At 38.3% G+C, this 25,857-nt stretch overlaps 1 protein-coding gene across 2 annotated transcripts in view; it reads right to left on the bottom strand.

Moving 5' to 3' along the window:
- LOC115224846 (G protein-coupled receptor kinase 1) overlaps window positions 1-25,857 on the bottom strand; it is a 240,595-nt gene that overhangs the window by 1,889 nt on the left and 212,849 nt on the right. Inside the window, exons 10-18 of one of the 2 annotated variants that reach the window (XM_029795790.2) lie at window positions 25,652-25,857; window positions 23,372-23,466; window positions 21,831-21,938; window positions 20,691-20,757; window positions 18,857-18,957; window positions 16,879-17,041; window positions 16,006-16,165; window positions 1,828-1,976; window positions 53-169 (exon numbers count right to left, since the gene is read on the bottom strand). The exon at window positions 25,652-25,857 is cut by the window's right edge and continues 4 nt beyond it. In XM_029795790.2, the coding sequence (XP_029651650.1) occupies window positions 53-169; window positions 1,828-1,976; window positions 16,006-16,165; window positions 16,879-17,041; window positions 18,857-18,957; window positions 20,691-20,757; window positions 21,831-21,938; window positions 23,372-23,466; window positions 25,652-25,857 (1,166 nt within the window). The remainder of the gene's footprint in view (window positions 1-52; window positions 170-1,827; window positions 1,977-16,005; window positions 16,166-16,878; window positions 17,042-18,856; window positions 18,958-20,690; window positions 20,758-21,830; window positions 21,939-23,371; window positions 23,467-25,651) is intronic. The other variant, XM_036513549.1, reaches the window with a different exon arrangement.

Here is a 25,857-nt window from a genome sequence, read left to right as displayed (position 1 = left end):
CACATAGACAGACACAGATCTCTCAAGACTGGTGTCCAGATGTGCCACTCACCGGGGAAGTTATGACCAACTTGGTTTCATTCTTTAATACCATCACAATGCAGTTGTCTGTTTTGTTCAGTTTCTGGAATTCGTGGCAGACTTCTTTGATGTCGTACATAGTTATGAGCTGAAAGAGAGAGAGAGAGAGAGAGTGAGAGGTCATGGAAATGAGAGCATTTGGATGTGTGAAAGGGCATTTCAGGATGGCCACAGACATGACCACTCCATGCAAATGGAAGCGTTGACCCTTTAGAATTCAGATTTCTCTCTCAAATGTATTGTGTATTGATTCACATTGTGAGATTTTGGTGTCATGTTTGTTTATTATTAGAATGACATTGATGGGTAGGTGTGAGAGGTTGGATCTGGCAGAGCAGGTTTCATTCTTTAGCATCCGGATTATCCTGTCAAATGCAATGCTTGTTTGTCAACATTGTTTTGAATTAATCCTGCTTTAGCTCATAGCTTTGAGATTTCAATGATGTGATTGTTTATTTTTAGAAAGACATTGTAGGGTGAGTGTGAGAAGCTGGATCTAGCCGGTCTAAGCACAAAAACAGATTGAAGATTTGGGCCCCAGGCATGGCTAGTTTAACCTTTTAGCATTCAGATTACTCTGTTAAATGTTATGGTTATTTATCGACATTGCTTACTTTTAGAATGGCATTGTAGGATAGGTGTGAAAGGCTAGATCTGACCAGTTTGAGCATAAAACAGGTAAAATATTTGGGGTCAGATATGCCCTTCAGCATTCAGATTCCTCTCTCAAATGTTATGCCTATTCATTCACATTGTTTTGAATTAATCATGCTTTATCTTGTAGCTTTGAGATTTCAATGATGGGATTGTTTACTTTCAGAATGATATTGCAGAGTAGGTGCAAGAGGCAAGATATGGCCAGTTTAATCATGAAAGGGTTAAAGGATATTATTGGCATTGCTGTGTTTCAAAGACGTCGATGACAATGAAATGTAAATGAAGAGTGGATATGAAGACGGTCATATTACAAGGGGGGGAAATCTCAGCAGTATTGATATAACAGCAATGTAATTGAGTATCTTCTGTGGTGTTATGGAAAGAGACAGTGAAACCCATACGGGAAGATAATCAATAGCATACAGGGATCCCACCCAAGGATATTACTGGTATCAAACATGAAGAGAGGGAGGATAATTCAAAACAATCCATGATCAACAGATGTTGCATTAAGGAAATACATCAGATAATTTCAAAGAATTAAAAAAAACAAAACAAAAACAAAACCAGATCATTATAATTATTTTATGATAATTAACCAATAATTACAATAGATGATAAATTTTATTATAAGATAACTACATTATTTCACAATTTTGTTAGAATTACAGAATCCTCCACCACCTCCTGCCACCCACTTTTTAATTTGATGTATTTTAATTTATTTTAATTTCAGACAATGCAGTGGCATCCCATCCAGGGGCAGTGTTGTGATCTTGGCTACTTATACGTCATGGAAAACAAATAATTGTCCCTCTGATCCCTAGGACTCAAGACAGGGGTTGTTGATGATGGTGAAAACAAAAGATGGGACATGATCACAGCTGGACTGGACTACTTAATCAGAGATGACCTGGGGTTAAACAACAACAAATACAAAAGAAAGAAATCTATACCTAGGCAAAGATGGGTTGGTCATGTCCGGAACACCTTTGATCATAGATCTGTCTGCTGCAGGATTAGGGGTTGACCTGGGACTAAAAACAACAGCCATATCCCCCCCCCCCACTGAATGTAAATCAGACTCACCTCTACTTTATTTTTCTGTATACCGCCGTCTCGGTTCTTCTGGTAAAATTCTAAACGGTTGGGGTAGAGCCGTAAGTGCCTCTTTTGCCACGAATTTAAGAAGGGACCGCCAAGCTTTAAGATCTCTCCTTCCACAATCACATCTGTACCTGTTGGCGAGAAAGAGAATAATAATAATAAATAATAATGATATGATGATGATTTAAAATTTTAGCACAAGGCCAGCAATTTTAGGGGAGGGTTAAGTCGATTACATCGACCCCAGTATTCAACTGGTACTTGCTTTATCGACCCCGAAAGGATGAAAGGCAAAGTCAGCCTCGATGGAAAGTGAATTCAGAATGTAAGGGCAGAGGAAACGTGTCTGAACCCAGCCTGACAATAATTCTGCTAGCTTGCCACATTAATAATAATAATAACTGGAAAAAAATAGAAGGCTAAATGTGAAGACAGAAAACAATGTTGCTTGGAACTCCATAAATTCTTTGCAGAGTTGCCAAAGCATTAACTTGGGTCCACAGCTGACATCTTGTGACACTCTCCAGCGAAGTTGCTGGATTAAACAGCAACAACAACAACAATAATAATAATTAACAGTAATATTAATTGTTTGAAATGGTGAAGATGTTGTGATGTGGAATAAAAATGTTCCCAGGACACAAGATGGTGCGAGAGTAGCAGTTTGTTGGAGGTGGAGTGAGAAACCCTGAATTGTGATGGGGCCATTGGTAAAGCTGAAACCCCACAGACTTTAGCCTCGTTATGTGAGACTGGAGGACTGAAACAAGGACAGGGACACACAGACATGGATGTCGAGAGAAACAAAGAGAAAAGAAAATAAAGGTTTCGGGGGTGGGGGCAGCAAAAGGAGACATACATTGCTGTATGGGTGTGGATGTGTGTGTATATAAATAAATAATACAAATATATACGTTTTATTTACTATTTTGCACATTACTTAATCATCGTTATATGTTTTATCTTATATTTAATCTTTCTATCAGATGTAATTTTTCTAAATGGTATCATTTAATTTTTCATTATTGAATTGATAAAAAGTGGGGTTTTTTTTTCTAATTTATATATATATATATATATATATATATATATATATAATATATATATATATATATATACCTACACACACACACACACACCACACACACACAATGTATATTCTTTTACTTGTTTGTTTCAGTCATTTGACTGTGGCTATGCTGGAGCACTGCCTTTAGTCAAGCAAATCAATCCCAGGATATATTATTTTATTGGTCTCTTTTGCCGAACCGCTAAGTTACAGGGACAAACACAACACACACAGATATATACATTCATACATACATGATGGACTTCTTTCAGTTTCTGTCTACAAAATCAACTCACAAAGCTATGGTTGGCCCAAGGCTATAGTAGAAGACACTCGTCCAATGTGCCACATAGTGGGATTGAACCTGGAACCATGTGGCTTGGAAGCAAGCTACCACACAGCCACTCCTGCACCTATATATATATATATATACACACGTACATATAATTATTACTCCATCAGTTATGACAATGAATGTTTCAGTCAATCCAATCAATGGAACAACCTGCTTGTGAAATTAATGTGCAAGTGGCTGAGTACTCCATGGACACATGTATCCTTAACATAGTTTTCTGGGAAATTTAGTGTCACACCGAATGTGACAAGGCTGGGCCTTTGAAAAACAGGTACTACTCATTTTTGCCAGGTGAGTGGACTGGGAAGCAATGTGGAAATAAAGTGTCTTGCTCAAGGAGGCAACGTACCACTGGGAATCGAACTCATGGCCTTACGATCACGAGCCGAATGCCTCTAACCACTAAGCCTCCAACAAAGAGATGTTGGTTCCCGAGGGATTGGAAATGATCAGCCTTAGAAGGTAGTCCACCAAAGAAGGGGGACAAACCCTGTTAACTTGTGGCCATCTCCACTCATGGGAAAGGCTTCAGGAGTAAATTCTCAGATTGAATCCGGAGATGGAGTTGTTAAGGCTGTCTGTGTTTTCAAATTTGTTCTAGCAACTTCTGTGACCATACCCGCATCAAGGTATATCCGCCCTTCCATAATATGTGTGTGTGTGTGTGTAAGGCGGGGGGTTATGTTTTCAGTGGTCGAAAAGCTGATGTTGAGTCTGTCCTGTAACTTAGCGGTTCAAGAAAAAAACCAAAAAAAAAAAATTGAATAAAAGTAGTACACTGAAAATCAGTTCTGAGATTGATACGGTCAGCAAAACTGTTAAATGTGGTGCTCCAGCATGGCTGCTGCATTGCAACACAACACACACACAAATGCAAAGAATGGATGAAAGAGAAAGAGAAGAAAAACAGAGACTATATCTGCATGGATGTGTGTGTGCGCATATACACACACATACACACACTTGTTTTGTCCAACCCATGCCAGCAAGGAAGGCGGATGTTAAACAATGACGATGATGACGTACCTGAATGTATATACATATATAGATACACACACACACACACAATACAACTGTTGTTAGCATACTACTGCTCTTGTCGTAGTTAACAGTGAATGGCCAATACCTCAGATATCAGCAACCATACTGTTACTACTACTACTACTGCCTCTGTACAGCCGACATACACTAAACACACACACACACAGAAACTCAGTCTCTCTCTCTCTCTCTCTCTCACACACACACACACACCAATGTACATACACAATTTGTCCTAGACTGATATTTTGCACAAAACATAGTCTGTGGTGATGATCACGGATATTGTACAATTCTGCAGGAAGGAATACAGCAAAGGAACAATTCATACATTTATCTATGTGGGGGACACACAGATACATATCTTGTATGTGTGTGTGTCTATAATGAATAAGGAGAATTATACTCTGTATATAGCACAACTATTCAGTGCTCAACATTTTATTGGAATATTACGGAAGATTTTGGATTTGAGACAAAATTCTGGGATATCAGTCGAAATATGAAAATGAAAATCTCAATCTGTTAAATGCTTCATAAAAATATATAAAATATTTATGTGTGTTTGTTGTGTGTTATTTAAAAGCAGCAGAAATATAACAAAAGATGTTACTCAGAGTTCATGTTCTCGTTTGTCAGATGAACGGGAACCTGAAACTCTGAGTAACAGGTTTTATGATATTTCTGCTGCTTTTTAATCAAGCAGCTGACTCTACCTCTGGTATTTGAGTACTCTTTTTTTTCTACCTAGTTGTGCTTACTCTGGTATATATATATTTCTGTGTGTGTGTGTGTGTGTGTGTATTCATTTCTTCTTCTACTGGTTTCAGTCATTTGACTGCAGCCATGCTGGAGCACCACCTTTCAGTCATGCAAATCGATCCCCAGCCCCAGGACTTTTCTTTTTTTAAAAACCTGGTACTTATTCTATCATCCTCTTTTGCAGAACTGCTAAGTGATGAGGACATAAACACACCAACACCAGCTGTCAAGTGGTGAAGGGAAAACAAACATGGACACAATGACACACACACACAAATATATACATACACACATATATGATGGGCTTCTTTCAGTTTCCATCTATCAAATCCACTCACATGGCTTTGGTTAGTCTGAGATTATAGTAGAAGACACTTGCCCAAGGTGCCACGCAGTGGGATTGAACCCGGAACCATGTGGTTGGGAAGCAAGCTCCTTACCACACAACCATGCCTGCACCTATATACGTATATATATAAACCATTTAATGTCCATTTTCCATGCTGGCTTGGGTTGGACGGTTTGACCGAGAGCTGGCAAGCCAGAGGCCTGCACCGAGTACTTCTGTCTGCTTTGGCAGAGTCCCCTGGCCTGCTATACATATACACAAACACACATATACATAATTATCTACACAGACAGACACACACACATCATCATCATCATCGTTTAACGTCCGTTTTCCGCGCTAGCACGGGTTGGATGGTTCAACCGGGGTCTGGGAAGCCAGGGGCTGCACCAGGCTCCGGTCTGATCTGGCAGTGCTCTTCCTAATGCCAACCACTCCGTGAGTGTAGTGGGTGCTTTTTATGTGCCACCAGCACGGAAGCTAGCCAAGTTGGCGCTGGCATCGGCCACGTTCGGATGGTGCTTTTTATGTGCCACCGGCATGTATACTGATATAGCTGAGTGCTTGAGATTTCATTTCATAACCATGAGATCTGGGGTTCAATGTCACAGTATGGCACCATGGGCCAGGTGTGCGTTATTTTCAACTACAGGCTCAGGTGAAGCGAAACCCAGACCTTGTATGAGGGCAAAGAACTCAGCAGATTTTAATCCAAACCTTTCATTTTTATGATCAACAGGGGACAGATGGGCGCCTTCCCTGTACGGTGCTCCACTTGTATGGCTCAGAGTTTTAGAATTGCAGGCTGGGGGTCAAGTACTGGCAGCAAACTCATTACTACACACACACACACACACACACACACACTCACAGTCGGCTTATTTAACTATGAAGAGTCCCTCTCATATTATATATATATACATACACACACACACACACATAGATACACACACAAACATACACACGTGTGTGCGTGTGTAAAAGCAGATGAACAACAATATCCGTTCATAAGCCAATCCTTTGGTGGCAGACACCATTGTATAGCTAACAGCTCAAGTCCAGTCAGTCTGACATAACAAGCAAAAAAAAAAAAACAGTGGCCATCAAAGCAGGACATTACATAAGCAACAAGAATAAAAGCAAAAAAAAAGAAGAAAAACAAACAAAAAATACAACCCAGCTTTTTACAAAGACACTTATTTATATTTGTGTATATGCCTATATATATATATATATATACAATACATACATGTGTATATATATGTGTGTATAATATATGCCTATTTACAATGCACTCACATGTGCGAGTGTGTATATATATTGCCTATATATAATACACACACGTGTGTATATATATATATATGCCTATACACAAATACATATTTATATATGCCTCTATATATACATGCATCTACAGACATATGCCTATACACATGCACACACTCCATACACAGATAAGTTATATGTGCTTGCACACACAACACACAGAAAATATATACATACACACACACATATATGAACACAATACATACACAAGTAACCATATTTATATATACCTATACACACACACACACACACACATGGAAATACTAATATAAAGACCTGTTTATTGATTACTAAATATTCTGTCTCCTAATTATGTGTTCAATGTCCAACATGAAACAACTGTGAAGTCTCATTCCATCCTTCCTTGTCCAAAACAATAGGTTTGGCTTCAATCAGTCAAAATAATTATGTTACCTTTGATGGTGTTTAAGATACATAAGCACATGGAGGTTGAGCCCAGTAAATAACTGGGGCTGATTTTATTGGTGACACAAGAATAAAAGGTAAACTTGGCCCCACATTGCAAGGATGAAGGGCTAAAATCAACCCATCCAAGAAGGACGAAAAAAGCACATTGCAACTGTCTAGAAGGGATGAAAAGGGACATTTGACCCATCTAGGATGGATGAAAGGGCACATTTGACCTAGCTAAGATGGATGAAAGGGCATATTTGTTCCAGACAAGAAGAATGAAAGGGCAAATTTGACCCTCAGTATTAATGCCTATTTTTTTGACCCTCAGTATTGACACCATTTTTTCCTTCTTTCTGTAATGGTTTCATTCCTCTGATTCTTTCATAAGACCCCTCCTCTAGATTTGGGAGATAACCACACAATCACTGTCACTTTGTTGCAACACAAATAACAGAATAAGGCTGGACAAGGAAGAGTGGGGCTGAGTCAGAGGAAAGGGTGGTTCTTTCTCTTTATCCAACAAAACCAGGACATCAAAGTTTACACACACACACACACACACACACATCCCGGTTCTTGGATGCTGTAAAGTTTAATAATTCCCAATGTTAACATAAGAATATAAAACAATTAACAAAATCTGAAAAACAAAGCAATTGAAAAAAAACAACAAAACCAGCAGATCAATGTAAAAACAATACAGACAAACAGACAGACAGAAATTGAACCCTTTTTATAGAATTGACCAATTCCCAAAGTTACTGCAACACTGTCTAATTTGTAATCAAAAGTGATTCAACAAGAAGACCAGCAATGTTTCATATATATACATATATACACAAACATGATAGGGTTTGTTTTTATGTGAAACTATATGAAAGAATTTAACATGAAACTGAAGAATCACTCAACACATTTTAGTAGGTTACGTGTTTATTATACTTTTATAAGAAGAGAGTAAATAGTGACTTCGAAGTATCGGTCTGCTAGCCTTCATTGGACAGTCCGACGAAGCCTAAGCAGGTCAAAACTTCAAAGTCTCTATTGCCTCTTTTCTAATATATATGCTAATATCGAAGTGAGAATGAATGCTCAACACCACTTTCTTTATTTGTGGGACAAGGCTACCAGTGGTTTCATGTAAAGAGAGATCTTTACCAAACTCTCAATGTGGTATGCTTGATCTCTTTTTACATGAAACCATTGGCAGCCTTATTAATCCACAAATAAAGTGTGTGTTGGGTATGGGTATTTGTTATGTTTTGCTGAAATAAGCTACTGTGGATTGTGTTTCTACTTACAATAGGAAATTGTCATAAGATAGAAATTGCTGGGATACCTGAAGACCCCTTGTGATTCAGAAAAAAGAAATCAAGAAAAACAAAAACACAAGTAGACAACTGGACAATTCTGCACGAAGATTAATTATTTGAGTATATAAAAAAAAATACATAAAAGTACAATGAAAAACATGAATGAAAAGTACATCATTGTGCTGCAACTAAACTATTTTAGTGAAGTGGAGAAAACCATGTTTCCCTGCTTATCTAAAACTTCTAGAAATTTCTACAGAATTCACTGGATGGTGAAATAATCTTGTAATGGGAATTTCTACAAAGGAATTTCCTAGCAAATTTTTAATTGGCAGACAACAGGAAGAATTATTGTTAGAGGAAAAATAAAAGATTAATGAAGAAGTCACAGCAAAACATTGTGGTTCTTTGTTATAAAAATGAGGAGTGTTCTAAAATTTATCTGAGGTGCAGTGGCAGCTTTGGGAGCCTTGGAGTGAAGGAGAGAGCCCTCAAGGAGCTAGAGAGGCAGAGGAATTTGGGGTTAGTTTTCTTTTGAAGGGAAAAATATGAGAAAAGAAATATGAAGGGAGAAACTCTGGAAAAAAGGGGAGGGAAAGAGAGAATGTAAGAGGAATTGCAATGAAACAGCAGGAATTCTAATAAGATCAAGCCTGGAAGATTCTTGATAGAAATGTTTCTGTTTCTCAGCAGAAATTGAGAAAGTGTGCAGAACCTATGTTTATTTAAAAAAAAGGGATAATGAAAAATGCGTAGGTGAAGAATTTGTGCAATTGCAACACTGAGAAAATGGGAAGAGCTGTTAGAGTAATTAGGGGTCAGTTAGTATTGCGGCTAATTTGTGGTCAGTATTACCTTCCGTTGAAGGCAGAGGTTCAGGATCGGATCGATTGAAAAGATGAAATAAGCGGAAATGATTGTGTTGTTGGTCGTAGAAGTTGTTGTTTTGATTATCCTGAGGAGTATGCTGCTGATGAGGATGAGTAGAGGGAAGAGAATGGACAGGAGTAGGAGGAGGAGGAGGAGCGAGGAGAGAAGAAAAAGAAGACGGGGAGGAAGGCTGAATGGGTTGCTGATGAAGGAGGAGCTCGGATGTTGTTTCGTATTCGTCAGTGGTTCTATTTGTTGTCAAGTTGGTGATGGAGGCAGGAAGCGAGGCCTCGATTTGGTTCCTGTTGCCGTTCTCGTCCGCAGGTTCGTATGTGCCGTCGTCATCTAAAGCGTATGACGGACCGTGGCGAGAGCACATGAGGAACATGGTGGACATGTGTTTAATGTGCAGGTAGGTCATCACAATTGATGCCATACTGGAGCGCTTGGGCAGTGGAACACGACCTGAAAAACCAGGCAAACACTTCACGACACTGTAGAGGTGGATTGAGCGGAACAGTCGAAACTACAAACAGATGACACCCTCCACGCGAGCCTAGAAACGAGGTGAAACTAAGCAATCCCCAGCAGAGCAAACTGTGGCTTTAATATTCAGTAATTTCTTCCTAAACAGTCTCTGAGGTTTTAATAAGAAAAAATAAGACCCCCAGAACTTATTACAATAGCAATAACAAGCAGTTCTTTTATTAGGAGAAAATCTAAGATTTTTGCAAAGGTAACTCCTAAAGTGAGGCCCCTTTGAAGCAAAGTTACCAACAAAAATGTTCACAACTTGGAATTTACAAATTTCTTGTAAAGGAAATTTATATTTTATTGTGTGAATTCCTGAGAGGAGGAATTTGGCATACAGGGGTCAATCAAATCGACTCCCCTCTCCCCACAAATTTCAGGTCTTGTGCTTCCAGTAGAAAGGATTGGTTAGCATGCCAGGCAAAATGCTTGGCGGTATTTCATCCGTCTTCATGTTCTAAGTTCAAATTCTGCTGAGGTCGACTTTGCCTTTCAGGGGTCAATAAATTAAGTACCAGTTACATACTGGGGTTGATGTAATCGAATATCCCCTTTCCCCAAATTTCAGGCCTTGTCTCTTTAGTAGAAAGGATTATTATTCTTCTTCTCATTAAAGTGGCAAGCTGGTAGAACTGTTAGCATGCCAGACATCTCATCCATCTGAGTTCAAATTCTGTTGAGGTTGACTTTACCTTTCATCCCTTTCAGGCTCAATAAGATAAGTACCAGTTGGGCACTGGGGTTGATGTAATTGACTCACCCCACTCCCTCAAAATTTCTGGCAGAATTGTTATCTCTGCTGCACAATATTTCCTCCAGCTTTTTGGGATTGATGAAATAAGTAGCAGTTATGCGCTGGGGTTGACGTAATCCACTAACTTCTTACCCCAAATATTTCAGACTTTTGTACCTATATATTATTTACATTTGACGGACATTTGTCCTCATCTTGTTTGTTGTTAATGTTTCGGCTGATATCATCTCCAGCCTTCTTCAGGTGTCAACAACAAACAAGATGAGGACAAATGTCCGTCAAATGTAAATAATGTACATAATTCCTCATCTCTTAAATATAGAACTGTTTTGTACCCTTTCGGTGGGGTTGATAAATAAAGTACCAGTTGAGTACTGGGGGTCGATGTAATCGACTTAATCCTTTCCCCCAAATTTCAGGCCTTGTGCTTCCAGTAGAAAGGATTATCATTATTATTATTATTAATAATAAATTGGAAAGCTGCCAGAATCGTTAGCAGGCTTGAGAAAATGATTTGCAGCATTTTTTAAGTTCGAAATTCAAATTTTTCCAGATCAACTTTGCCTCCATTTGAGGTTCATACAATTCGTACCAGTTGAGCCCCTGTATTGATGCAATTGACCGGCCCCCTTCACTCAAATATTTCAGCCCTTGTGCCTAGAGTACAAAGTATCTATTATTATTATTATTTGCAAAGGAGGCCTACTTTGCATCGACAACTATGATTGTCACACACTGATGACGGGTCAATACCCTGAAACTCGAGTCCGTGTGTATCATGTCAGGTTGAAGACGGGAAGGATGGCTTCCCTTTGCAAATACTGATAGGGCACAGAAAGTGTGTCAATAGCCAGCTGGAGGAGGTGTCCTCCTGGGGCTACTGCTACACTAGCATCCACCCTTAGGGGCTAGCCACATTTAAGTGAAAAAATATACTTCACGATTATTATTATTATTATTTGATGAGCGTCCTTATCTTGGTTGTTGAGTCAAAATGTTTCAGCCATTGAACCACAGGCCCTCCTCAAAACCTTGTTGTGTGCAGTATTTCGAACCGAATCTTGTATTCTATTTACAGAGGTAGGTTAGTTTCATCCTTTTACTGTCCATTTCTAAGACAATGCCCCCTCCCCTAGTTATGACACTGTTTGTTTGCTCTGCTCTAATCACTGTATATAAATTAACTAACCCAGGTCTTGAACTCACAACCACTAAATATTCCTTCTATTACTCATCCCATAATACGTTAATCAACCGTTTCTATGGACTAACCCATTGTCTGGTAGGTGGGTGCAGAGAAGAGATAGGAAAATTGTCACCTGCAAAGTAGTGATTCCTGCAAAGTAGTGCAGTGTCTATGTGTGTGTCTGTGTGTATATACATACATACATACATATATTGTATATATATACATATATATACACAAACACACATACAACACATGTTTGTGCCATCGAGTTTATTTGGAAATTGAGAGAAGAGCATGGAGGGTAAACTAGTCTGTTGAAGACTGACTGCAAACAAAACTTACCTCAAACATAAGGACGAAAGTTGAGAGAAGAGACAAAAGCCCCCCCGCCGCACCCAATGGAAAAGAAAAAGAGAAAAAGAAAGAACATGTTAATAAAGCATTAAGGGTCAGTTGGTGATATCTGGCATTTCTAAAATTTTTACCAGGTTTTAATAATTTTACAGCAAATGTATGTGTGAAGGTGTCTGTCCCCTACCACTATTTGAAAACCAGTGTTTGTTTGTTTATGTCTCTGTAACTGAGCAATTCAGTTTGCAAAAGACACTGAAAGAATAAGTATTAGGCTTAAAAAAAAAGGTAATGGGGTTGATTTGTCTTTAAGACAGTGCTCCAGCATGGCCGCAGTCTAATGACTGAAACAAGTGAAAGATAGAAGATATCTGGCACACTTGCAGCTCTGGAGTAATGTAAAGAAGTATTTTGCTGGAGAACCCAATGCACTGCACCGTCTGGGAATTGAAACCATGATCTTACGATCACCAGTGCAACACACAAACCACTGGCCCAGATGTCTTCACCAGACATAGTAAGGCTGAGCAACAATACAGGAGACCCCACCCCTCTACTTTATTACTGGCAGAAATAAATTAAAAAAAAATAATGATTTAACGATCTCTGATGATAATTAACACTTATTTGTTAATTATCGTTAAGCCATCTGATGAAATTATGCCATCCATTTGATCCTGAATCCATTGCTAAATGTGAAATGTCTGATCAGATCCCTTATTGTTAGCAAACACACATCAACTCTGAGCATTTGAAGATGTTTTATTCTCATGCATTGTAGTTGAATTTGCTATTGGCACCGGATTCTAACCAGAAAGGGGGGGGGGTTCAATTTAGTCTGTAACTGCCATTTAACGACGCAGAAAACTAGACTTCAGTAATCAAGGATGCTTCATGGCAAAATTAAATAAAAGACCATTGTGGCGGCAGTTTTAATGGCAAACTTTGTTAGGTTCTGTCTTTGTCAATTCTATCATTGCTGATTCAATTATCAAGCTAATTGCTGATTAAGACTGGCCTGAAAACGCTCAGATCAGCAGCGATGGGCAACTGGTTTGTAAAAGAACCTGGTTGTTAACAGCCGAACACGAAAAGCGTCGTGAATGTGAATCTCATCAAATGTAATTTAATCTTTCATTTGAATATTTCTTTGAAGCTGGTTTGTTCCATATTTCCAAAATTTGTAGATAACAATGTATGTCATAGTTACAACGACTTTTCGTTTAAATACAAGCCCTATCTCATTTTCAAGATGGTGGTGGTGGGGGACAGGGGCAAGAAAGCTGCCATTGACTGTAGATTTAAGCATGGAAAGAAAGATAAGTGACTTAGCAATGAGGTTTAACTCTATCAATTAACCCTTTTTGATACAAACCTGACCAAGGTTTCCCCTTATTTCTATGAAGACAAACTTGCTTTTCTGAAATGATCTAAATTAATTAAAACCGTTCCTTAAAATTTCATGCTAATTTATTTTCTAAAACACTAGCTTAATATAACGACATGGTTATTTTAGTAAATTCTTCCTAATTTCCAAACTTAATTAAAACAAAAAATGTAATTTCAACAGAAATTTGGTAACAAAAACAGTTGAACATACAAGAGACCACAATAAACATTAATGATTTTCATGAAATAACAGATCACATTTGAAATACAACAGTGTACCACAACACACACACAAACCCTGCTTACAATAGATATATAACTGTAATATAAACAACACACACACAAACCCTGCTTACAATAGATATATAACTGTAATATAAACAACACACACACACATCATATATACCAAGGTTGTCCCTGTTGTTTCATAACGGAGACAAATCTGATATTTTCTTTCTGTTCAAGAGCCACATCCCATTATTTTTAAAATGACATTTATTAATTAGGAAATATACCTCTAGATAGCGCCACTGACTAAAATAACTTATTTTATGTTTATAGCTCTACGTAGTTTTATCGACTGAAGTATTTGAAATTATATTTATAAATCAGAAAATATACATCTATATAGTTTTATAGATTAAAGAAACTATAAACTCTCCATGGTTTTAGTGAATAAAATGCCACATGGGCATGTTTATGTGGCAAGAAGCTTGCTTCACAACCACATGGCACATTGGACAAATATTTTCCACTATAGTCTCGGGCTGACCAAAGCCTTGTGTATGTGTGTGTGTATGTTTGTTCCTTCATCACTGCTTGACAACTGGTGATGGTGTGTTTACATCCCTGTAACTTAGCAGTTCAGTAAAAGCGACTGATAAAATAAGTACTGGGCTCCAGAAAATAAGAGCCAGGGTTGATTTGTTCGACTAAAACCCTTCAAAGCGATGCCTCAGCATGGCCATAGTCAAATGACTGAAAAGAGAAAAGGTAGTTGTATTGACTCAAGTAAATTGATTGATTTCTGTTGGATGAAGACTTTTACTAATTCTTCATTTTACAATTAAATATTATATTTGCTGGCATAAAAGATGCTCTCTCATTCCAGCAGCAAATACTCAGGGCAGAAAGTTTTTAGTGCATTCAAGTAACATTTAAAGCAACTTAATGTGGATATTGCCAGATGCATTATCGGGTCTAGTGATACTGTTGACCAGTGGTTAAACTGACCCTGGCTTCTTCTTGATTTTTTAAACTGTTCTAATAGTTATTTTGTTTATATTAAATAATTTTGTAGTTTCTTTTTAAGTTTTTCTCTTTTGAAATTAACTGAAATGGAACGGCTAAAATGTATTGGTTAATGTTGACCAAATCTATTGGTCAACAATTTCTGACACTGGGGACTACCTCTTACAGAAACAGAAGAGGATATCAAAATACATGTGTATATATCAGACACCATGATAGATCGGTAGCCACTACACACATTTTTTTCTCTCCTTGTTTCTTTCTGTGTCCCTTTCTGTAGAAGAGCATAGGCTCGAAATGTAAAAGATTTTTCACTTCCCAAGTGTTATACTAATACACCTGTTTGTTTTGTACTCCACCTGTCTTCGTCTTCTGTTTTTTTCGTAAACTCTCCATATCTTTCCCCCCCACTAACTTTATCTTTCTTTCCAGCCCCACCCAGATTATTCCTGCCCATCCTTATATAAAGGGAGGTAGCCATGTATCCTGCCTCTTCTTTCACATGCTAACCTCTCAATACCTAGCATAAAGCTGCCCCTCCCCTCTTTACTAGAGTCTCACTTAGTCAAGGGAAATCTTAGTCTTGCAAGCTGTGCTGTGACCTCACAAGAGCTCTACCATGATAAAAGCACATATGTGTGTGTGTATAAATATATATATATATACATATACATATAAACACACACACATATGTATGTACTTCTCTCACTGTATTGACCAAACTATCGGATGTTATACCCTGCTGGTCATGGTGTGCTTACTTGCTCACAAGTGACACCACAATGCTGGCTAGGTGGACAGCCCCATGGTGTATAAGTAAGCGAGAGCATGACAATCCCCTTTAAATGGGACACCAACCCATCACAGGGTTATTCATCTACAGCCAAGTGGACTGGAGCAATATGCAATGAAGTGTGTTGTTCAATAAAAAACCAAACAACAAAAACACAACACGCCTCCCGGTCCAGGAATCGAAACCACAATCTTGCGATTGTGAGTGTAACACCCTAACCACTAAGCCATGCACTTTCTATAATTTTGACAAAATACCGCTCCCCCCATCCCACCCCATTCTCCATACATTTTCAGTCAGTTACAGTCACACGACATCTCCCCTCCGCCCCCTCTCAAACCACACTATCAGCACAAAACCACACGAAGACAGACAGACAGACAGGAATAAAACGACCTCTGACCTTTTTCTATTTGGTCTTCTCTCTTTGGTTTCTTCTTCATTTCCAACTTGTCAGTCTCGGCATTGACAGTGTCGAAGACAGTCTCTGTAATTTCTTGTTGCCATCGGTCAGACACGGTGAGTGTGAAGTTCTCATACAGCTGTTGGTCAGATTCGGACAACTGAAGGACAAACACAAACACAACATCTTAAATAAAATTCTGCTTCAAAGAAAGACAAACTGTTTTCTTTTTTTTCTATTTTTAATACAAAAACCATTCAATCAACTGCATTATTTTATACACGATTATGACATAATGAACAACATCATTTTTCTGGTTGCTGTACACACCCATCCATTCGTGACCATCCACATTGACAGAAACAGTAGTATTCCAAATTCCCAAGTCAACACACACACATATATATATATATATATATGTGTGTGTGTGTGTGTGTATATGTATATATTATTTCTTTATTACCCACAAGGGGCTAAACACAGAGGGGACAAACAAGGACAAACAAAGGGGTTAAGTCGATTACATCGACTCCAGTGCGTAACTGGTACTTAATTTATCGACCCCGAAAGGATGAAAGGCAAAGTTGACCTCAGCGGAGTTTGAACTCAGAACGTAACGGTAGACAAAATACCGCTAAGCATTTTGCCCGGTGTGCTAACATTTCTGCCAGCTCGCCGCCTTAACATACATACATATATACACACACACACACATATATATATATATATATATATACACATTCTATCATAATAATCATTAATTTTGTGTCCATTATACACAAATAGACACACACACACATAATATATATGAGAGGGTGAGCACAGCAGAAGATAAATGTGTGATGTAAGTAGTGTGTGTAAACGTGAAGTTACCCTGATTCCTTTTGTATCATCTTCATCAAACGAGCCAATATCAAAAGCATCTGCTGCATTCACTTCACCTCTTGGAGGAATGAGAGGCGGTGTGTAGTGGAGTTGGTACACTTTGTTCCAGTCCAAGTCTTTGAAGAAAGGGTTTTCTTTCAATTCCTCAGCACTGCAAGAAAATAAAAACAATAAAGAAAATGAAATCGTTCGTTAGAGACAAAGTTAATTTCGATTTTCTATTTGCTACCAATTTAAATTTGGTTTAAATGCAATTACTAAGTTAGATAATAACTTTGGTCAATGTCCAGACAGCTAAACTGCAGCATTAGCAGAATTTAATAGGATATGTGTGTGTGTATGTGTATATGTGTGTGTGTGTGTGTGTAATTATTATCATTTAACGTCCACTTTCCATGCTGGCATGGGTTGAACGGTCTGATTGGAACTGGTAAGTTGGAGAACTGCACCAAGTTCCAGTCTGATTTGGCATGGTTTCTATGGCTGGATGCCTTTCCTAATATGACCCACTCCAAGAGTGTAATGGGTGCTTTTTACATGTCACTAGCAATGGTCATGACTACAGTTTTACGTGGCTTGACGAGTCTTCTCAAGCACAGGTTTCAAATTTTGACACAAGGCCAGCAATTTTGGGGGAGGAAGGGCCAGTCAATTTCATCAACCCCAGTGCACAACTGGTACTTATTTTCTCGACCCTGAAAGGATGAAAGGCAAAATCGACCTCAGCGGAATTTGAAAGACAGCCAAACTGCCACTAAGCATTTTGCCCAACTTGCTAACCAGCTCAGTACCAGTTATGCACTGGGGTCAATGTAACTGACTTAATCCCTTTATCTGTCCTTGTTTGTCCCCACTATATTTAGCCCCCTGTGGGCAATAAAGAAATAAATATATATATATATATAATAAAAACAATTTTACATCAAATTGAAGGATTACTCAATACATTTGGTAGAGTATGAATTCATTATTCTTTAACAAGAACAGAATTGGCAGATGCTTCGAAGGTTTTGTCAGCTAAGCCATCATCAAACATTCCGTGTATGCATGTGTGTGTAAACATGTTTGCATGTGTATACGTGTGTATGAATCTTAAGACCACGTGTGTGTAAAGACCAGTCATGTGTGTGTATATGTAAAGGCTAGTGTACGTGCTTGTACGATAAAGCAGTAAAACAAGCTAAGATAAATGACTGGAACAGGATATGAATTCTGGTTAAATAAGTGAAAGGATAATGGACTGAACGTTGTATAGAAATCAGTCTTAAATGAGAATTCACTTTTGGTTAGAGAAAGGAAACAAAAACCTAATGGTAAAAAGGTAGTGATGTCACAAAACAAGGGGAGATAATTTCAAACAATTAAGAATTAATTACTCAAAAGTTATTTTACCTCCGTGATGGAAGTGTGATCTTTGTGCACAGAAAGGGAACAGTCATGTTCCTGTCTACTAGACCTCATCAGTATTGTTGAGTTTACTCAAACCTAACTGATCAATTGTGTGTGTGTGTTGATATGCTGGCATGTGTAAGTGTATGTTTCTGTGTATGTGTGTGTAATGCTAGACATGTTTCTGTGTATGTGTGTGTGTGTTTAACCTTTTAGCATTTAAACAGGCCATATCTGGCCAAAAGTATCCTGCCTGTTTCATGTTCAAACTGGCCAGATCTGGTCTCTCACACCAACCCTACAATATCGTTTGAAAAATTAACAGCTACCTCATCAAAATCTCATAGCTACAAGATAATGCCTGATTAGTTCAAAACAATGTGGATGAAGAGGCATTAATTTTGGCAGAATAATGCAAACACTAAAGGGTTAAAGACACAAATTTTTTTTCTGGTGATGTGTTTAATGACCCAACATGATTGTGTCCCCGTGTCTATAAACAGTATTTCCAACACAGAGACCCAGAATCCATCCATTCATGCTGAAATTAGTTGTGGAAAGATTAATAAATACAAACCCTTTCCCAGTGCATCCTAATCTCTCTTCAACATCTCGTTTAAGAAGACCTTCAAGTAAGGATTTCATCTCTGATGACATGGAATCTGGTAGTTCAACATTCTAAAACAGAAAAACAACAACAACAACAATCAATACAAAAATACATCAAACAATTATTTGTGTCGTTTCGTTTCCATGGGATCCAGGGACCGGGATTGACTGGTTGGTCTTTCTTTGAAACAAACCACTAATTGCCTGGCAGCGAAGGCTTTGAAAGAGAATCCTCTTCACTGAAGCTCTCGCTCACTAATTATGGCATTCCTCAGAGAGTAATTCAAGCACGACAGAATGGCAGATCAATATGAGTGATCCACATCAATGATCTGGTGACGGTGCGTAGCTAAGTCGTTAGGGTATTCAGCCCACAGCTGGAAGGTTGTCAGTTCAATACCTGGCAGTGTGCTGTGTCCTTGGGCAAGACACTTTATTTCGGGTTGCTGCAGCTAACAAAAATGAGTTGCACCTGTAATTCAAAGGGCCAGTTCACAGAGTCCCCCTGTGAACTGCATTAAGGGTACATGTGTCTGTGGAGTACTCAGCCACTTGCATTGTTAACTTTACAAGTAGGCTGTTCCATTGATCGGATCAACTGGAACCCTCATTGTCATAACCAACAGATTGCCATTTAACACGATCGTGGCCGTAGGTACAGGTCGATAGGCCACGATTGTGGCCCAGACAGATGCATTTAATTTATGGACATTTGTTGGGGTCTAATGTCACTCAAACACTCCAATACCCCCCAGAATGCAAGAGGACTAATAGTTCAACCAATGACTTTTCAGATGATGTAAAACTTGCCACCATTAAATACTAAGAAGATATTTTAACTACTTTTTGGTTTTTATGTGTGCACGGTTGTCTCATTTCCATAAAATGTGCTCAGCACTCCATGCTATGTAAGTGCAAATCCCAGCACTTTATCGGTTAAATATGAATGATATATATGAGTGAATACTCCAGTTGAGGGTAGATTTTGATGAAAAACTCAACTGAGAATTATAGGCTGAGTTGCCTCCAATTATTTTCCATTTTTGTTGAACTACATTGTATTTGTTTCAATTTAGATCACTTTAACCCTTTTGTCACCATACATGACGTTTGTTTCAATTAATTTTGAAAATAACAAAGAATTCAATAAAAAATATCTTTATTTGAATTAATCTGGTGCTTGGAACATAAATTAACATAAAATTTCCAGGGCAGATTTTAATTAAAATCTCTTTAAAACAGTAAGTTTATATCATAGAACCAAGGACAATCTGGCATAGGTTGGTATCAAAAGGGTTAACTAAGACAAAACACTCATTAGATTTTCTCATGAAATTAAAAAAAAAAAAAATAAATAAATAAAAAAGGGTCAGCCGTTGGCAAGAAACTAAGGTCTAACCCATTTTAGGTCTAACCCTATAAACAAAACACAAATAGGATATTGTTCACCATTATCAATTAACATCTGTTTTTCATGCTGGCATGGGTTAGATGGTTCTGACAGGAGCTGGTAGGTCAGGGAACCAGGATCCATTGTTTAATTTGGCATGGTTTCTATGGCTGGATGCCCTTTCTAATGCCAACCACTTTGCAGAGTGGTTTTCCATGTGGCACCAACACTAGTGGGGTCACCAAGTAACTTATAAGACAAAGAAACCCTTGGCTGGGAGAGGGAGTGGTGCTAAGAGAGATAGGTGTCTTACTGTGGAAGAGCTACTTAACTACCCCAGGAGGAGAGGAAAAGGAGATAAGAATTTGAGAGAAAGATAGACAGTGGTCAAGAAACGAACGGCAATACTTACCATTGTCATAGTCATTCGGTCAATTTCATGTTTATCTTTGGTCTTGTGCTGCCTAAATGGACTGTGGCTAAAATAGAAAATAGCAGGAGACTAACATTTAGATGGCCTGTGATGAAACCGAAAGATATTTAGGGGTATATGTGTGTGTGTGTGTGTGTGTGTTGCGCTTCAAAGCCCAAAACACTTGCAGCTGTAAAACATAATTATAATTCACAAAGAACGAAAGATGATGTTTGTTTCTTAGAATAGAATGCAGTACACAGAATGATAATCAGTTAGAAAATGGCAGTTTTATGCTAAAATGAAGACAACAATAGCCAGGGATTGTTTGGAATAACTTCAAAAAATCCTCCTTGTCCAAACGATAAAGAAACAATTTTTGTTTTCAATGTTCAATATTTATCAACCAAGTTGAAACCTGACAATTCCATATTTCTGAAATAACCCTTTATTTCATCTTTAGAATGGAACAAATGCAGAGATTCCATTAAAGGCAAGAACACAATGAGAAGACATTGCAGATTTGCCCACCACCAAAATTTAAAAGGAAAAAAAAAACAGTAAAGAATCAAAACTTGAAATCATGCAAAATAGTGAAACTTTTATAGATTTAGTAATTATCACTTAATTATAATTGAAATTATCAATTATGATCATGCAGAAAAAACCCCCAAAAACAAAACAAAACGAAGGGTGGATCCTGAAAGCAGCAACAAAGCAAATGATTTTAGAGAATCGGAACAAATACCAGGAGACATTCTACCAAGTGCTCTAATCACGCTGAAGACTTTTTGCTTCTTGATCATATGGTTTTAGGTTCAGTTCCAGTAAAGGGCACCTAGATTAAATACCTTCAACTATAGCCATGGGCTGACCAAAGCCCTCTGAGTGGATTTGGTGGATGGAAACTGAAAGAAGCCTGTCTGTGTGTGTATACTTACAGTTGTGGCCAAAAGTTTGGAACATTTAAAAAAAAAAAAATTTTAATTGTCAGGCCCAAAGTACAGTTTGGTGCAAATATAACTTTGGGCTTTTAATATAAAAATTTTGATTTTCAGCTCTATGTTCCAAACTTTTGGCCATGACCACATACGTTGACAGATGAAATCCAGAGAGTGAAAAGGAGACAGTTTGACTTACCCTTTTAGTAGTTTGTACAGCATGCATCCGAAGGAGAACCAGTCAGCACTGGAATCGTATGCAACGCCTTTAGCTAAGACTTCAGGAGCCATATAACCATGGGTTCCTCTGTCGGTCGGGGTTAGAAGATGAAAAGGAAATAGTAAGAATACAGACAAAAGAAAGATCACAAACAATAACAACAACATTTACTGAAATATAATTGATGTCTAAAAAAAGGGGGGGGTGAAGCATGAGGGGAGGGGGTGAAGCATGAGGGGGGGTGAAGCATGAGGGGAGGGGCGAATATTGTTGATGAGTTTTTTTTCAATATTTTAACGATGAAAATGAAGTTGATCAGAGAGGCTTTTCTAATGAGAATCAATGGAAAGGGATGTCAGGAAACACCACAAGGCATCTTGTATGATGCACAAACGGATTTCTCCGCTCCAACACCTGACATCATTATTCTATTGTATATTATCATATATCACTCTATTTTATAATCAGATATATAATCAGGTGAGACGACAAAGGGCCGAGATGCCTGGCACCTTGTTGCACTCAAGAAGATCCCTACTTCCCAGCAGAAGTGCTAAGACCAATCCTTGAGGTAGTGCCATGTAAAACACCCATGTGGCGCCAGGTAAAAGCACCCAGCATGTTCTGTAGAGTGGTTGGCATTGAGAAGGGCATCCAGCCATAGAAACCATGCCAAAACAGACCAGAGTCTGGTGCAGTTAGCCAGCTCTGGTTAAACCGCCCAACGCATGGACTACAGATGTTCAATGATAATGATACATGTTTGTTCATCTGTGCAGGTAAGCTACATGTTGGTCTATCTGTCCAAGTGATCCACATGATTTCTCTGTACATTTGAGCTACATGTTGGCCTATCTGCATGCAAGCTACATGTTGACCTATCTGTGCATGTGGAATACATGCAGCTCTATTTGGAAATTAGAGTTACATGGTGGCCTGTCTTTACATGTGAGCCACATGTTAGTGTATCTCTGTATGTGAACCACATGTTGGTTCATCTGCACAAGTGAACTATTGTTGTCTATCTGTGTATATCAGCTACATGGTGGTCTACATGTAGTCATGCAATCTATATTGTTGGCAAACTGTCCTAACTTTTAGGCCTTACCACATGTGGTTCCCAGGTCAAAGTGAATTATAACTAAGTCCAAAGTGAGCCAACTTCCATTTGTATTGATTGGGTTATTCATTCTCCATGTTAAAATTTCTGCTTAATGAGAGCATGTAGGGGCCAGCCAATTAAAGTCTCTCTCTCAGATTTGAAATAGAGAGCGGGAGGGGGGGGGAGAGAGAGAGAGAGAGAGAGAGAAGGAGTATGAAGAACGTTTCCAAGAAAGAAGACTGGAAAACCAGGAAAAGAAGAAACGAAGAAATAAATGGTGAGGAAGAAAAAATATGAAAAAAATTCCAAAGAAAGGAACAAAAAAAAAAATGAAGGTAAATTCTAAATAAATGAAAGAATAGAAAGAAGGAATAATGATGATGATGATGATGATGATGATAATAATAATAATACTCACACACTAGCATGAGGTTTCTTCTTTGAAAAATCACAGGCAAGCCCTAAATCTGATATTCTCACATGTCCTGATTCATCCAACAGGATATTTGCAGGCTGAAAAACAAACAAACAAAAGGTAAATAATAATAATAATACTTTCTACTATAAGCACAAGGCCTGGAATTTGTGGGGAGGGAGAAGTCGACTACATCGACCCCAGTGCGTAACTGGTACTTATTTCATCGACCCCCCACCGAAAAGATGAAAGGCAAAGTTGACCTTGGAGGAATTTGAATCCAGAACGCAGTGACGGGTGAAATGCCACTAAGCATTTGGCCCGGCCTGCTAACAACTCTGTTTATTCTTACAAGCTACGACTACGGCATTTGTGATGTCAAAATAACAGTTGTTTAATGTTTTTATATAAACTGTATATGATACTTTATATAGTTGAAAAAGGGGTTAAGAATCCCTACAAATCAAAGGTTATAGGTCAAAAGTAAAAGTGGAAACCACATGGAAGTATGCTTGAAGATTCTTTCCACTTATTTCCTATAATTAATTGACTTTTATAGAATATTACCATTTTCAATGTGTAAGTCCACCTTATCAAATATGAAAAATCCAAAGTAAAAAATTGACAAATAATTAGAGATTAGAAATTAAGATAGTTCATTCCATATTCTCTGGGTAGTATATATATATATATATATATATATATATATGTATATACACACACACATATGTGTGTGTATATATATATATATATATATATATATATCATCTTCGTTAAGCGTCCACTTTCCATGCTAGCATGGGTTGGACGGTCCAACTGGGGTCTGGGAAGCCAGAAGGCTGCACCAGGCCCAGTCTGATCTGGCAATGTTTCTACGGCTGGATGCCCTTCTTAACGCCATATATATATATATATATATATTGCAGTGCGAGTGGTAGGGGTGATGAGAGATGGAGGGTGAAGGGCCAGTAAATATAGGCTTAGGAGGGCACAAAATATCTTGGCTTTTAAACTCTCCCCTTTTGTGTCAGGGGACATTCTGCAGCACCATGTACCCCCGACCAGTATGGTCCGAGGTTGCTCGGTCATTTTTCTACATTCAATCCCAAGTCTTCTTTGGTTTCCCCTCTTCCACACATTCTACTAGCTTGGCACTTTCTCATGCAGCAGTCACCCTCCATATGCATCACACGCCAGGCCCAACATGGCCTTCTCTCTTGTACACATTCTGCTCACACCCAGCTTCCCTCTCAGTATGCAAGATGCCAGAATACAAATTTAATAACATTACACATTCGCACACCCATCAGAGTACGTTCTCTCTCTCTAGGCATATATATATATATATGTATTAGGTGCCAAGCATGAAACTCTTCGTTAAAGTCACCGTGAAATTTCTACTGATTAAAAATGATAAAAATAAAAGTATATATATATATAACGTTAAAGCACCATCCGTTCGTGGCTGTTTGCCAGCTTTGTCTGGCACCTGTGCAGGTGGCATGTAAAAAGCACCCACTACACTCACGGAGTGGTTGGCGTTAGGAAGGGCATCCAGCCGTAGAAACACTGCCAAATCTGACTGGGCCTGATGAAGCCTCCCGGCTTCACAGACCCCAGTTAAACCGTCCAACCCATGCTAGCATGGAAAACGGACGCTAAATGATGATGATGATGATGATATATATATATATATATACACAGGCGGCGAGCTGGCAGAATCGTTAGCATGCCGGGCGAAATGCGTAGCCGTATTTCGTCTGGCGTTATGTTCTGAGTTCAAATTCCGCCGAGGTCGACTTTGCCTTTCATCCTCTCGGGGTCGATAAATAAAGTACCAGTTACGCACTGGGGTCGATGTAATCGACTTGATCCGTTTGTCTGTCCTTGTTTGTCCCCTCTGTGTTTAGCCCCTTGTGGGTAGTAAAGAATAATATATATATATACACATATACACTCATGTTTTGAGTTCTAATTTTCCTATTTGCATTACCAAAATATGTGCATGTATATATAGATATATATACACACACACACACACACACACCACCCTCATATTTATATATATATATATATATATATATATACACACACACACACTCTCCCACAATGAACTTTATCTTGGAGATACAGAAGATCTAATGAATAAAAAAATGTATGTTTTTTTTCCTTATCTTTTCTTTAGAGGAAAAACAAACAAACAACTAAAACAGAAAGAAAAATGAAATAAAAGCAAAACGAAAAAGAAGAACAAAGGAGAAAGAAAAAAAATGCAAAGTTTACCTTAAGATCTCTGTAGACGACGCCTCGTACGTGCATATGTTCCAATCCTAAGATCACTTCTGCAGCATAGAATCTGACTTCTTGCTCTGAGAACACACCGTGTTGGGACAAATGATAGTGCAGATCTCCGCCGTTCATTAGGTCGAGGATGAAGCATAGTTTTTCTGGAGTTTGAAATGCATATGTCATGCAGACGATGAAGGGGC

Source organism: Octopus sinensis, linkage group LG26 (assembly GCF_006345805.1).
Source record: "Octopus sinensis linkage group LG26, ASM634580v1, whole genome shotgun sequence".
Taxonomy (NCBI): Eukaryota; Metazoa; Mollusca; class Cephalopoda; order Octopoda; family Octopodidae; genus Octopus; species Octopus sinensis.
The sequence above is the reverse complement of the archived record's forward strand: the minus strand, read 5'-3'. Positions and strand labels throughout refer to the sequence as shown.